Raw genomic sequence first — 15,989 nt, forward strand, 5'->3', positions numbered from 1 at the left:
GGAATAATTAAAACGATAGAAAACATCTACCAGGACAACACAATAAAAGTAAAAGTGGAAGATGAACTAACTGACCCAATTAAAGCCGGCGATGGGATAAGACAGGGGGATTCCTTGAGTCCTTTATTGTTCAACCTGATCATGGAGGAAATAATAAAAAAAGTAAGAACTAAAAAAGGATACCAAATGGGAGAAAAACAACTTAAAATAATCTGCTATGCGGACGATGCAATACTAATCTCCCAAAGTGAAGATGATTTACAACGTATGCTGCACCAATTCAACATAATCGCCAGAAAATTTAACATGTTAATTTCCTCAAAAAAGACCAAATGCATGGTTATAACAGCAGATCCAATAATATGTAAATTGGAGCTGGAAGGTCAGATAATAGAACAAGTGATGGAGTTTAAATACGTAGGCATCACATTATCTAGCTACGGAAGGCTCGAAACAGAAGTGGAAGATCAAGTGAATAGAGCAAACAGAGCCGCAGGTTGCCTGAATGACACAATATGGAGAAATAAAAATATCGGAAAAGAAATGAAAGGCAGAATTTACAAAACAGTCATCAGACCAATAATGACATACGCGGCAGAAAAACGACCCGACACAGAGAGCACAAAAAGATTGCTCGAAACAGTATAGATGAAAACCCTTCGAAAAATCGATGGTAAGACTCTATGGGACAGAGCTAGAAGTACAGATATACGACAGAGATGCAAGGTGGATAACATTAATAACTGGGTTAAAAACAGAAGAATAGAATGGAATGACCACATAAGCCGAATGAAAACAAATAGGGTAGTCAGGAGAGCGAGAGACGGTTCCTCAATAGGAAGATGATCAGTGGGAAGACCACGAAAACGATGGAACGACAACTTACTAGAGGCACATTGAAAAAACAGACAGAGTTATGTCTATGCAAAAAGAAGAAGAAGAAGAAAATAGTTATTTTTGTTTTTTGGCTTAAGTTTCTGCTGTGTCTACCCAGTCCAAAATAGCATTTGTTTGCTGGGATTATCCTTCGCTTGATTTCTTCCGTCATGACATTCTCCTTGGTGATCAGGGAGCCTAAGTATGTGAATTTGTCCACCATTTCAAAGGTAGAGTTATCAACCTTGAGTTGCTGCTGTCTTTGGCTCTATTGTTGGGTGTTGATGCCATCATCTTAGTATTCTCCTCATTTACTTGCATGCTCATATTTTTTGAGGCATTTGAGAAGATAGTATACATTTCTTCTAGCTTGCGTGTTGTGCGGGCAACTAGATTCACATCATCTGGTGTTAAAAACATATAACTTAAAAATTTTTCGGCAACAAAATGAAGCGAATGTTATGTTACAATTTGGGAATTTATACTTCTTCTCCTTCTTTTGGCATCATAATCTTGGATGGGCCTTTGCCTGTCTCGCTATGTCATTTTATTCAGATGTCTCTTGTATCCTTCTCCTCCATTGTCTTATATTCATGGTTTTCAGGTCGTCTTCCAAGTCATCCAACCATCTCATTCTGGGTCTTCCATTTTTTCGCCATCCTACCGGCTTCCATTGTAATATTTTCTTTGTTGCTTTTGTATCTTCTTGTTTCTGCTTATGTCCCAGCTATGACAGTCTTTGACTTTTCACAAATCTTACAATATCCCTTTATTCAATTCATTCGTAATGATATACATACGTTAGTACATTCTTTCACGGTTTTTGCTGTAAATTTTAAAGAACCGCTTGGATTGACATGAAATTTTCCATACGCATAGGTAACATGTCAAAGAAAAAAAGTGATATGGTGCCTAGATGTGCTTTTGCCCTGGGGGTGAGTTTCACCCCATCTCGGGAGTGAAAAAATATATGTTCAAGTTAAGTCCCGAAATGGATAAACTGACTAATTTTAAGCAACTTTTGTTCTCTAGAGTTTTTTCACCGACTCAATACTTTTCGAGTTATTTGCAAGTGAATATGTTCATTTTTCAACCAAATAATCAAGTTTTTAGACGGTTTTTCGCAAATAATTCAAAACGTAGCATTTTGCCGAAAAAAATATTTTTAGCAAAACTATAGCCTATAAAAAAGTAAAAAAACGGTGTATATATTAGGTCTCTATACCTGACAAAAGCAGAGTTATAGCTAATGAAAAATAGCTTGATATTCGAAAAATTCCAAATAGAATAATTCAATGTGAAATATCCAAAAAATGAAGCATTATTGGGGAAAACACATTACAACTTTTTAAAGTGTTTAAAAAAAGCTTTATTTCTGTTTTTATAAAAAAATTTCTAGCATCAAATGTAAGCAACTTACGCTCAAAATAAAATTGGTCCCTTTTGTTTTGGCAAAAGAAATCAGGAAGATCACCCCCCCAATTAGCAACTTAAATGAAATTAATCGTTGCCGCTTCACAAGTTACTTTATTTATGTTGCGTTTATATAATCTGTAAGTTTCATCGATTCAAAGTGCTTATTTTTGAAAAAATTTGGTTTTAAAATAAAATTTTTAAAAATTTTAATTTTGAAAAAAATGCTTTTTTTCAAAATAACTTAAAAACTATTAGAGATACCAAAAATCTTGAACAATAAAAAAAGTCGGCTTTACTTTTCTGAATATTTTGTATTTTTTTGTTTTTCCGTAAGACAAAAATTGGTTAAGATTCGGTGTTTCTAAATTTGTATACACTTGTGATCAGTGACTCGTTTAAGCCCTTTTAACTACAGCTCTTTCAAAAATAAGGACTTTGAACCGATGAAATTTACAGACCATATGATCAATACATACGCGAGTAAAAAACTTGTGAAGTAGTAACAATTAAGTTCATTTGAAATGCTAATTAGGGGGCGATTTTCCCGATTTCTTACCAAAAAAGGGACCAACTTTATTTTGAGCGTAACTTGTATACTTTTGATGCTAAAATTTTTTTTAAAAAACAAAAATAAGCATTTTTTAAACACATTTAAAAAGTTAAAATGAGTTTCCCCAAAAAAGTGCTTCATTTTTTGGTTATGGCACGTTAAAATATTCGATTTGGAATTTGACGAATATAACCTATTTTTCATTAGCTTTAACTCTGCTTCTACTAGGTATAGTGACCTAATATATACATCATGTGTTTTACTTTTTTACGTGCTATATTTTTGATAAGAATTTTTTTTTGATTAAATACTTACTTTTTGAGTTATTTGCGAAAAACCCTCTGAAACGTGGTTATTTTGTAGAAAAATTAACATATTTACTCGCAAATAACTCGAAAAGTATTAACTTGGTGAAGTTGCTTACAATTAGTCATTTTATCCATTTCCGGACTTATTTCGAAGATATATTTTTCACCCCCAAAAGGGGGTGAAAGTCACCCCTAGGGCAAAAGCACACATCGGCACACTATCACTTTTTTCTTTGACTTGTTAGCTATGAGTATGCCAAATTTCATGTCAATCCAAGAGGTTCTTTAAAATTTAGAGGTTTTGCAATATTTTACCTTTATAAAAGAACGGACTGTGTATACTATCACCATTTCTCTGTTTTATAGATGTTCCTCTCTACTTTTCTGAAGAAGTTTTGTTTTTGGTTCTTATATTTTCATGAAATGTTTTCTCCCTCTCTGTAATTTCTGTAATACAGTTTTGTCTTTAATACACAGCCCTTATATAAACAAAACAAAATTAAACAGACGATTAAATTATTTATGTTTTATTTGTAGGTATTAAATTTCTAACTATGTGTCCTGGAATAACTGATACAACACTAGTGAACGAATCAGCAGGATTTACTTTCCAAGGATTTCCCAATTTGGGAAAAATGTTAAGCGAAGGTTTAGCATCAATGCCCCAACAAACGTAAGCCAATATATATATATATATATATATTGTTGTGATCTTGATTATTGATGTGAGATAATATTTTTATATGTCATTTAATTTAATCAATGCTTTAATACTAATCTAATTAATTTACCAGATCACATATCAATATGTTTTCAATCTCAGGGCTTTTTATAAAATTAATTACTTACATACGTGGCTTCTAAGTATTTCTTAATGGTTCCTAATCGGGATAGGAAAGAAAAGAGTAAAATAATAACACATATGGGTTACAATTGTAATCAAAATATTGTTTATTTTATTTAAATGGCAATCACTGCTTAATATTTGCTATATCTTATTTTTCTTAAACATAACATTTACACATGGGAATCTTATTTTCTTTTGATTTCCAATTGAAAGTTTTTATTAACATTTAACTATTATGATTTATTAGCAACAATTCTATTTAAGTTTGATGAAGCTTTTCTGATATTATTGATTATGTTTCTTCAATTTTAAATGTGGTATTTACTACGAAAAACCCATACATTCATGTCCAAACAAATGAGACTGACCTTTTTCTGGTGCACTGAGAATGTCTTCACACAAGACCCGTTTCCTGCTATCCTTGGCTGCAATCCAAACCTCGTCCTGGCTTCCAGTAATGTTCTCCTCTGAAACTAGCTCGTATAGCTCTCGTTTCCTGCTTCTGTCGTGATGCTGTGTTCTACCTTTTTCGAAACTGCAATCAGCTACCGGGAACTCTTGGCTCAAGGAGGTTCTTTTACTCTCAACCTGGCCTACCTCTCGTTCTACGATAGATACTTCACACTCACGGAACTACACAGGCTTTCTCACTCTCCGTACACTACCGTCTACTACTCGACTTCACTTCTCGACAGCTCAAAACATTCTGATCTCTATTTGTCATTCATTCCCCTACTTTCTAAATATCCCTTCCAGATTCACAAACCAAAATTCCACCACCAACTCTCATTCGCAGTATTCCTCAAAACCAATTTTTAAACTTTCTAAATATGCTTAATGGATTTCAAAGAAAATAGTTAATTCCCATTCTAAAATTACTTTCTACTATATACAAATTTTAATGACCTTTTAACGATTTCACTTGAGTCTTATTTAATCACTTCTTAAAATTAAATATAACAATTTGTTGTATACAGGTTGTTCTAAATTTATATGCCCGTGGTTGAGAAAATTGAAAATATTTTATATTAAATTGAATTCTGTTTATAATTATCAAATTTTAATTTTCATATCACATAGAAATATAACAAATCCCCGCCTTGTATTCGATAAAATTTATCTGCCTTTTTAAATAAATTTTCTCGAGGCAAAACCAACTCCCTGTATATTTCCTTACTTTAATCTACCTCTTATACCCCTTCTTCTTGTATTACTCTAATTAGTCCCACCTGTAGAGTAATTGTTTCCTTATTTTCAGTGTCCTCATCCTGTGTTAGAGTGTCGGCTATTATGTTGTCTTTCCCTTTTTCCCATATCAATCTTCTGTCTTTTTCCTCAGATTTTTCACATACTTTTACCGTGCATTCTGCATCCTCGTTTTCATATGCCTCCTCTTCAAATGCCACTGTTTCGATTATATCTTTTTCGCTTTCATTTGTTAGCTTTATTTCTCCTTCTCCTGAGCTCATCTCTTCTTTTGAGGAATCCCAGTTTTCTTTTGCTTTTGATACTCTCAATTTTTCTTCTTCTGGGCTCAACTCTTCTTTTGAGGAGCCACAGGTTTCATTTTCTTTTGTCTTTTTCTGACTTTTTCTCCCTTTTCTTCTTTGTCCTTGCTTCGTTGCCAAATTCATTTCCACTGTTTGGTCTTTACCTGATTCGTCCGTATTTTGTTTCTCCTGTTCCTTGTCCTGTTCTTCTTCTTTTTCTTCTGTTAGATTCATCGTATTATTTTTAAAATCTATCACTACATGTTTTTCTGCCAATTCGTCAACTCCTACTATCATGTCATGTGACATGTTTGGCATTATTACACATTGTAGTGCATACATCTTCTTACCCAGTCGTACCATTACTCGTATGCCTTCATTTATAGTTGCCAATGTCCGTTTGTTTGCGCCCACTAAATTTACCCTAGGTATTTTGTAAATTAAATTTGTTAAGTTAACTTCTTCTATTAGTTTTCTGTTGACCAATGTTATTTCAGATCCAGTGTCTATCATAATTTTAATTGGTTTCTCGTTGATAAATCCATCCACAAATTTTAAATTAACTCCATTTTTCTTTTCGTTGTTCCTTGCCAATTTAATAAACTCCTTGGGGTTACAAAAGATTCCTGTTTGATTTTTGGTTTTTAGTGAGCGCCGTCGTGAAAAAACGCCGGTTGCTCATCGTAGTTTATATTTTCGTCATAATGTCTCTCTCCGTCATATTCATCTGTCTGGGTATTATTTACTTCTCTTCTATTTTCTCTTGGTCTGTCGGATCTGTTTCGGTTTTCTCGATATCCCTGTTCATTTTGTCTACCATTATTTCTGTTTTCTTGATTTGAGCGTGTGGTGTTTCTATTCTGGTATTCTCGATTTCTGTTCTCATTCCATTGCCTATTTCTTTGTTCATAATTTCCTCTTCCGTTGTCTCTATTTTCGTTTTCCCTTCTGGGATTAAAATCTCGTCTTGTATAGTCCCTCCTATTTTGATTTCTATCTCTGTAATCCTGTGTTTCTCGGGGCCTGTAATCTTCTCGCGACCTTCTTGATTTTCTTTCCCTTAAACGTGATTCTCTTATTTGTAGGAATTGGCATAAACTATCTATGTCTTTGTAGTTTTGCAATGTGATATGGTCTTCCAGCGTTTCTTCGAAATGTCTTGCAATCAGTTCGACTAATTGTTCCGATGAGTAATTATATTGTAAATGTTTTGCGTTATAGTAAATTTGTAATGCATATGTCCTTTCTGATATACCCATCCTATCATTGTATTTCCCATTTTGCAATTCCTTGTTAATTTCCAATTGTTGGACTTTTCCCCAGAAATAATTCAAAAATTTTTGTTCAAATTGTTGCCAACTGTCAAATTCTTCTTCTTTGCAATCGAACCATAGGCTTGCTTCATATTTTAGATGGTTTCTGATAGTTTCTTTTGCTGTTTCGAAATTTCCGATGTGTTGTATTTTCTTTTTCAGGCTATTTATGAACGGCACTGGGTGTAATCTTCTTACATCCCCGCCAAACCTTATCTTCACGTCATCTGTGCTATGTATAACCATTTCTCTTCTTTCTCCTACATTTTGTTGAATATTGATTTCCGCAATCTTTCTTTCCATTTCTTCTCTGATTGCTTGAATAGCGTTTTCAAACTTGTTTTCCAAATTTTCTATTTCCTTTTTCTGGCCATTCGTTAACTCCTTTATTTTATCTTGAATTTTCATTTCTTGTTCTTTCATCTCGTTTTTCATTGTTGTTAAACATCCTTTTACTTCCTTTTCTATGCGTTCCTCCATTTTCTTGTTGTTCTCTTCTATTGCTTGTTTCATTTTTTGTTGTGTTTCATCCATTTTTTTATCCAATTTTTGTTGTGTTTCATCCATTTTTTGTTGTGTTTCATCCATTTTCTGTTGTGTTTCATCCATTTTTTGATCCAATTTTTGTTGTGTTTCATCCATTTTTCGTTGTGTTTCCTCCATTTTTTGATCCATTTTTTGTTGTGATTCATCCATTTTTTGATCCACTTTATCCATTTTCTTTGATGTTTCTTCCTGATTTTTATCCATTTTTTGTTCTATTCTTTGTGACTGGAGTTGCATCATTTGTAATAATTTATCTATTCCTGATAATTCTTGCTGTTCTGATGCCATGATTGTCGTGTCTAAAATATCTTCTTGGTCTGAATTATTCTCTTGATTTGAATGTTCTTTTTGTTTTTTGTTGTCTTTGCTTTGGCTTCTTGTCACAGACATTTGTTTTCAAGAAGTACTGTCCCCGCCAAATATGAAATTTTACTAGTATGTTACCAAGACGACTTTTTCTCACCCAAATATTATAAATTGTCAATAAATATATCAAATGTAAATATCGTAAAAATAAAATATTAAATCAGTTATGTAAAATTTGTACCTAAAGAGATCTAAAATTTTATGTTATCAAATGTAAGTATCTCACTTTTTACCACAGGCATATAGATTTTCAAATACCGGCTTTACTCTTTCTATCCTTCAAATTTGCCACTAGAAATACTTAACAATGCTTTCCACGTTGGACGACAGTTGTTGTGATCTTGATTATTGATGTGAGATAATATTTTTATATGTCATTTAATTTAATCAATGCTTTAATACTAATCTAATTAATTTACCAGATCACATATCAATATGTTTTCAATCTCAGGGCTTTTTATAAAATTAATTACTTACATACGTGGCTTCTAAGTATTTCTTAATGGTTCCTAATCGGGATAGGAAAGAAAAGAGTAAAATAATAACACATATGGGTTACAATTGTAATCAAAATATTGTTTATTTTATTTAAATGGCAATCACTGCTTAATATTTGCTATATCTTATTTTTCTTAAACATAACATTTACACATGGGAATCTTATTTTCTTTTGATTTCCAATTGAAAGTTTTTATTAACATTTAACTATTATGATTTATTAGCAACAATTCTATTTAAGTTTGATGAAGCTTTTCTGATATTATTGATTATGTTTCTTCAATTTTAAATGTGGTATTTACTACGAAAAACCCATACATTCATGTCCAAACAAATGAGACTGACCTTTTTCTGGTGCACTGAGAATGTCTTCACACAAGACCCGTTTCCTGCTATCCTTGGCTGCAATCCAAACCTCGTCCTGGCTTCCAGTAATGTTCTCCTCTGAAACTAGCTCGTATAGCTCTCGTTTCCTGCTTCTGTCGTGATGCTGTGTTCTACCTTTTTCGAAACTGCAATCAGCTACCGGGAACTCTTGGCTCAAGGAGGTTCTTTTACTCTCAACCTGGCCTACCTCTCGTTCTACGATAGATACTTCACACTCACGGAACTACACAGGCTTTCTCACTCTCCGTACACTACCGTCTACTACTCGACTTCACTTCTCGACAGCTCAAAACATTCTGATCTCTATTTGTCATTCATTCCCCTACTTTCTAAATATCCCTTCCAGATTCACAAACCAAAATTCCACCACCAACTCTCATTCGCAGTATTCCTCAAAACCAATTTTTAAACTTTCTAAATATGCTTAATGGATTTCAAAGAAAATAGTTAATTCCCATTCTAAAATTACTTTCTACTATATACAAATTTTAATGACCTTTTAACGATTTCACTTGAGTCTTATTTAATCACTTCTTAAAATTAAATATAACAATTTGTTGTATACAGGTTGTTCTAAATTTATATGCCCGTGGTTGAGAAAATTGAAAATATTTTATATTAAATTGAATTCTGTTTATAATTATCAAATTTTAATTTTCATATCACATAGAAATATAACAATATATATATATATATATATATATATATATATATATATATATATATATATATATATATATATATATATATATATATATAGTTTATATAATAATATGTCACTGGTACATCTCAGAAAGTAACTTTTAATAATTTTTTGGAGACTGAAGAAATTATTTTTATTTGGAGAAAATAACTCCTAATACATTTTTAGCTAAAGCAATAACTATTTGATAAATGGCGTGCTAGTTTTTACTACATGTTACTATAATAATATGAGACGCTTATTTTTAGAAAATATAGTTTTCGCGGATATACATAATAAACAAATCGCAAATCCTAAATATATTGTCATAAATACATTGAAGTAATAGAAAGCTTTTCTAGAAGATGTAAATATTTGCACATATCATGTAGAGCAAAGGACAGAAAACGAGAATTAATATGTTTTCTTTCATGGCCATTAAAGTAGATGGCACCTTTGTTCGCTGCCACTTAGCTGGGCAACATTCTAAAGACGTTTATTAGATTTGTGTTGGAATTCGTATTCAGCTATCTGTTACCTGACGATATCAAAACTTGATCGAAATGACGTCATACTATGACGCTGTTACCGAATTGAAACAAAAACACTGACAATTAATGCACCTACGACATATCCTCTTCAAATTTTTCTTCTTTTTGTAGGACATGGTCCTATTTGTTCTATCCTAACCTATTAATTCTACTTCCACAGGAAATGTATCAGTCTATTGCTTACATGTCTCTCACAATCTTATTACTAGCGAGGGACTCTTCTCTTTTTGAGCACCCACCAAATAATCTCTCTAGGAATTCAATCATATGCTTTCTCAAGGTCAATGAAGGTTTGTTTATTTATTCCTCTATCTATTTATCACCTTATAAAAAACCAAAATAAATTTTAGGGGAGACAATATAGATTTTCACTTCGGAAAAAATCAAACAAGATAGAACTTTTTGTAATTTCATTAAGAAATGTTTAATAAACAACATATCACAAAGTTCTACTCGAGAAGTGGGTGCTTCATTTTTTATTAAACAAATGAACTACGAAGTGTGATATTTTTTTAAATAACTCCGAAATATAAATTTTAGAACAAAACGGACTTAACCATTGAAAAATTCAGAAAATTTTACAAAAAAAAGCCTTATATAAAGAATTTTCTAAAATTAAATCTGTATCTTCTATAATTTTTTATTTATAACGCTAAAGTCACCCTTCTCACAAACATTGGTGCACTGTAAACTAGCGTACGGCGAAGTGCACGGTTGAGTTATTTTAATGTAATTCTTTAACTAATGGATCAAATGAAATTTTACAAATTGAACCTAAAAGAAGAATAATTAAGCTATCTTATGGTTATAATAAAAAGAAATAAAGTGTATGGGCATAAGTACGGTGGGGGCGGAAAATGAGCCTTACATGAATTTTGTTTAAAAATGATTTAAAAATGTGTAACTAATACAATTTTTCTTATATAACCCTCAATTTACCTTTTAAGCATCGTACTAAATGATGTTTCATTCAAAAAAAATCTCAAAAATTTAATTCAAATGAGATGACGTCTTAAAAAAATGTAATTTTTGAAATCATCGTAGTTTTATAGAATTACCACCAATTTAAGGCGGTATTACTCAAGTTTGAACAGATCTATTACAGTTTTATAAGTGCTTTTTTAAAGCTTAGGATGTAATCTTTAAAATGCACTAAATTATTTTATTTTAGAAATGAAATACGACTATTTCTTTTTGAGAAAATTAAGAAAGATAACAAAAATGTAATACAAAAACCGAAAATTACCAGCTAAAAAAATGTTTATATAAAAAAATAAAACGGGATAATACCCGAAGGTTGGCTGTATACCATCTAGTTAAATAAAATTAACATGAAGTAAAACTCCCTAGTGTAGTTGGTATATTTAATAAAAATTCTAAAAATTTTTTAAAAATCCAAACGGATTACGTTCAAAACGTTTTCGGACTTATCAGTCCATCATCAGTGAACTCTCTGTCCTTACTAAATAGCCACAATGCCAAACACTGGTCAAGATGTATGTTCTAACTACATGGTGAAATCTGTTAAACAATTTAGCTTACATTGGATGACAACGGATTAGTACTAGGTACATGATGCTCTACTCCATTAATTAAGAGATTTTTTATTATGAATAGGTCTACATTGAACTACGTTTAGTCTGTCAATGTAGATTGACAGACTCAACGTAGTTCAATGTAGACCTATTCATAATAAAAAATCTCTTAATTAATGGAGTAGAGCATCATGTACCTAGTACTAATCCGTTGGCATTCAATGTAAGCCAAATTGTTTAACAGATTTCACCATGTAGTTAGAACATACATCTTGACCAGTGTTTGGCATTGTGGCTATTTAGCAAGGACAGAGAGTTCACTGATGATGGACTGATAAGTCCGAAAACGTTTTGAACGTAATCCGTTTGGATTTTTAAAATTTTTTAGAATTTTTATTAAATATACCAACTACACTAGGGAGTTTTACTTCATGTTAATTTTATTTTGTTTATATAAAGTGATCAAAACTTTTTTCTGTAAAACTTACCTAAAATACATTTAATAACAAACTTCAACAATAATAAATGTTCAGCAAAATTTTTTTTTTAGCTCTTATACAGTATGTCTGCGTAACTTGGAACCTATTGATAACTTTTTTATTATCAGCTTTACGAAAAAAAGCTATTCTGTATAAAATACTCTGCATCGTATATAATCTAAGACGCAATCATCAAATATCAAATTTAATGAATTTTATACGAGGTATGTCAAAAAATATGAATTTCACCCAAGAGTAAAGTATCGTTAAATTTCACAATATCGAAAATTGTTATAATGAAAAGTTGTTTGGAATTAAAAAATTTGTTTTAGTGTTCAATTACATCCTTCTAATTAAAATATTGTGAATAATACAGGCACTTAACTCTTAAGAAAAATTCATATTTTTCACATACCTCGTATAAAATTAAAAAATAATATCTGATACCAGGGAGAGCATTTTATGAAGAATAATTTTTTTTCGTAAAAGTGATAATAATAGCTCTTTGTATAACAAGGGAGGAAAGTGCTACTTTTCCTCCCGAGAATGAAGTTTACTGCCCGATGCGTAGCGGAGGGCAGTAATCATTCAAGGGAGGAAAAGGCACGTTACTCTCATGTTATACATATGGTTTTTCCACCTTCCTCAAATAACAAGTCATTTTTTCATTTTTACTTAATTTATTTATGTAACTTACCAACAAAATTTATTAGAACTAAAACTAACAAGTAGGTACCATATAACTGTCAACTGTCAAATATAAGTCAAATTATTAATGTAAACATTGTTAAATCAAAATAACAATTTACTGTTTTTTACCATTCTGCAAAATACAGGGTGTTTTATAAATAAACGTTAAAATGTATAGATACTTACGTAATAGAAATTAGATATTATACAGGGCTTCAATAAGTTATATTTCATAAATGAAATACCATGACATCACTTTTACTTTTCCTCCCTAGGGAGGAAAAATATTTTCCTCCCTAGGGAGGAAAAGTACAACTTTGCTCCCTACAATCAGGCCCAGAAAAGTATACTTTCGGTAGAGGTAGGTGGAAAAATAGTTATCATAATTGTAATAAAATGATGATGATTATCCGCAATTTGATAAAAAATTTAAAATTTTTTTTCAATTAGAATAATGTAATTGTATATTTAAACATAGTTTTTAATTTCAAGCAACTTTTCATAATAGCATTTTTTGATATTCTGAAATATAAAGGTACTTTACTCTTTAACGAAATTCATATTTTTGACATAACTCGTATAAAATTGATAAAATTTGATATTTGATTGTTGACTTTTAGATTTTTGACTATCCAGAGCATTTTATGAAGAATAATTTTTTTCGTAAAATTGATAATAAAAAAGTTTTCTATGTGGTTCCTAGCTACGCAGACATACTGTATATGAGCTTCTGTATAAGAATTTTCAAATTGCAATGCCATATTCGGATTCAGTATAATCAAAAACAAAATAGAAATATATTTGATCAAAGTAAAATAATGAATTTAACGATATTTTTAAAATTATTAATACAAAACAATTTTTATTGTGTTTAAACAATTAGCGGCCAAATCCGCGAGTAGAACTTTTTACTTCAACATGTATATAAACTAACAAAAAAAGTTTTAGAAAAATATAAGCTTGTTTGAATTTTTCCGAAACAATGCATGTTTTCGTTCTAATTGCACTCCCCTATATAGGCTATTTCGGTTTCTTAACGTATCCATCTATCAATACCTTAATTAGTCTCTTCTATATTTTCTTGGTATGACTAAGTAGTTTTATTATTGAAAAATAAAATAATCGTTTTCGTTTTGATTCAATTCGAGTCTCTTGCCATCCTCTGACACAGTGTTTCTGGGTCTCTACCCTTTGTCGAAGAGGCTATTGCAAGTAGAGTCTACTCATTGCAAGTAGAGTCAGAGGATGGCAAGAGACTCGAATTGAATCAAAACGAAAACGATTATTTTATTTTTCTTTTTCATGCTTTACTCGGTTTAGAGTACAAAATGACCAAGTGTTCTTAAGGTATTCTGAGACGCATTGTTGGAGAAGCTCCTCCTAGCGGCGCCGCTTGATACTATGGTATCTCGGTTAACAGAATCCTGACTCTTGGTCGAAATTTATTTTATTTAGTTTTATTATTGTTGTAATTTTTTTTGTTTGGAGTACTTGCACTAATCGCAAAACCAAACAGTGCATGGGTTTAAATAATTGAAGACTGCATATTTAAAGGTATTAACTTAAACTCCATAAAGTAGATGAAATAATAATATTAAATACGAAAATAATCGTTTCGTTTTGATTCAATTCGAGTCACTTGCCATCCTCTGACACCTGATGTTTCGGAATCTATTCCTTTTCAAAGAGGCTTCGCAAGAAGACCGACTTGGATCAAAACGAAACGAGAAGATGGTGCAAATATTAAAATATCTACACCGGAGTATGGTCAGACTGTCCTCTAACGGGGAACGATGAAATGAGTGAAAAAGAATGTCGACAGCGAATCAAGTAATCTATTAACCGAGGTACAATCCGACAAGCCAGTGCTGGCGCGTGACCTTGAGCGAAAATACAAAGCGACAAATGCAGAATACGAGAAGGTCAGCCGCCACTTCTCGCTTGTCGCTTTGTACACAGTACCAAACGGCGCCGCTAGAAAAATGAAAATATTCCAATAATGCGTCACAGATTACCCATTATGAAACGTGTCTTTTGTACTCTAATATTGTTCGTCCGCTTTAACTTTTCCCATGCGTCACGATTCATTTTCAAACACATTAAGTCAAAACATAAAGTGAAACGAACGTCGATGTGCATATACATTTTTTATACTGTATACTATATACTACACACATCGGCGTACGTTTCAATTTATGTTTTGACTTAATTTGTTTGAAAATGAATCGTGACGCATGGGAAAACTTATAGCTGACGAACAATACAGAGTATGGTATATAAAAAAAATGAAAATAATCGTTTAGTTTTCATTCAATTCGAGTCTCTTGCCATCCTCTGACACCTGATGTTTCGGAATATACTCCTTTTCAAAGAGGCTTCGCACGAAGACTGAATTGGACCAGAACAAAACGAGAATATGGTGCAAATATTAAAATATTTGCACCGGAGTATGGTTAGACTGCACTCTAACGGGGAATATGAAATATGTTCGAAAGACTTTATTGAAAAGTTAGTTACCACCAAAAGCTCTGTACATACTGATTTTGAAAGAATACAAGAATGACAGCTCTCAGTCATTTCATTATTTATAATTTCTATTTTTAAATTTCTTGTTATACGTATAATATATCTATTAACATTGTATAATCTATCTTTTAGGCCAGAATATGTTGGACAGGGGACGGTGACTGCCATTACCAAAGGAGAGCATGGTAGCATTTGGGTCTCAGAAGGAAAGGAACCTGCCTACGAACTCGACGTTCCTGATCGGAGGACAATGAGAAAGCATTAATTGATATTTAGGACATACATATACTACCAAAAACGTGATTCTACATTTATTCTATTGTTGTAAATAGTTAATAAACAATATAGTTCTTAGTCCGGCGTTTTTGTATTTGTACTTATAATAGAAGCGATTTAAATAAATCCAAAAGAAAGTTTTAAAAGTTTTGGGCTAGCAGATAAGTCTGACAAGATGAATGACAATTTCACGTTAAAAAAACACCGTCTTCTTCTTTCTCTTTATAAGCAATGCTGCTTGTTCATTCTTCTTCTAAAAGTGCCTATCTTCTGGAGATGTTGGCGACCACATTGACCCATCTTATTCTATATACGGCAGCTCGAAATAGATCTGTTGACGTTAGACCAGTCCACTTCCTAAGATTGGCCAGCCAGGATATACGTCTACGTCCAGGGCCTCTCCTGCTCTCAATCTTGCCTTGTAGAATCAACTGCAGCAGTCGGTATTTTTCATTACGCATAATGTGGCCGAATTAAGCCAATTTTCTGTTCTTTACGGTGTTAATTATTTCTTTGTCTTTTCTTAGCCTCTGGAAAATAGTTATATTAGTTGTATGGTGTATATATGAGACCCTCAACATACGTCGGTAGCACCACATTTCAAACGCCTCTAACCGTTTTATGGCATCTTCTGTCAGGCTCCAGCTTTCAAC

General features: G+C 32.0%; 2 protein-coding genes across 3 annotated transcripts in view; one reads left to right on the forward strand and one right to left on the reverse strand.

The window, feature by feature from the left end:
* Positions 1-15,414, forward strand: part of LOC126886577 (15-hydroxyprostaglandin dehydrogenase [NAD(+)]-like) — a 37,668-nt gene extending 22,254 nt beyond the window's left edge. Inside the window, exons 5-6 of the mRNA XM_050653530.1 lie at positions 3,688-3,823; positions 15,193-15,414. Of these exons, the coding sequence (XP_050509487.1) occupies positions 3,688-3,823; positions 15,193-15,325 (269 nt within the window). The 3' untranslated portion in view covers positions 15,326-15,414. The remainder of the gene's footprint in view (positions 1-3,687; positions 3,824-15,192) is intronic.
* LOC114325370 (potassium/sodium hyperpolarization-activated cyclic nucleotide-gated channel 2) overlaps positions 1-15,989 on the reverse strand; it is a 571,529-nt gene that overhangs the window by 302,791 nt on the left and 252,749 nt on the right. The gene's annotated exons all lie outside the window — the stretch shown is intronic.

The sequence above is a fragment of the Diabrotica virgifera genome, chromosome 6, assembly GCF_917563875.1.
Source record: "Diabrotica virgifera virgifera chromosome 6, PGI_DIABVI_V3a".
In the NCBI taxonomy this organism is placed as follows: Eukaryota; Metazoa; Arthropoda; class Insecta; order Coleoptera; family Chrysomelidae; genus Diabrotica; species Diabrotica virgifera.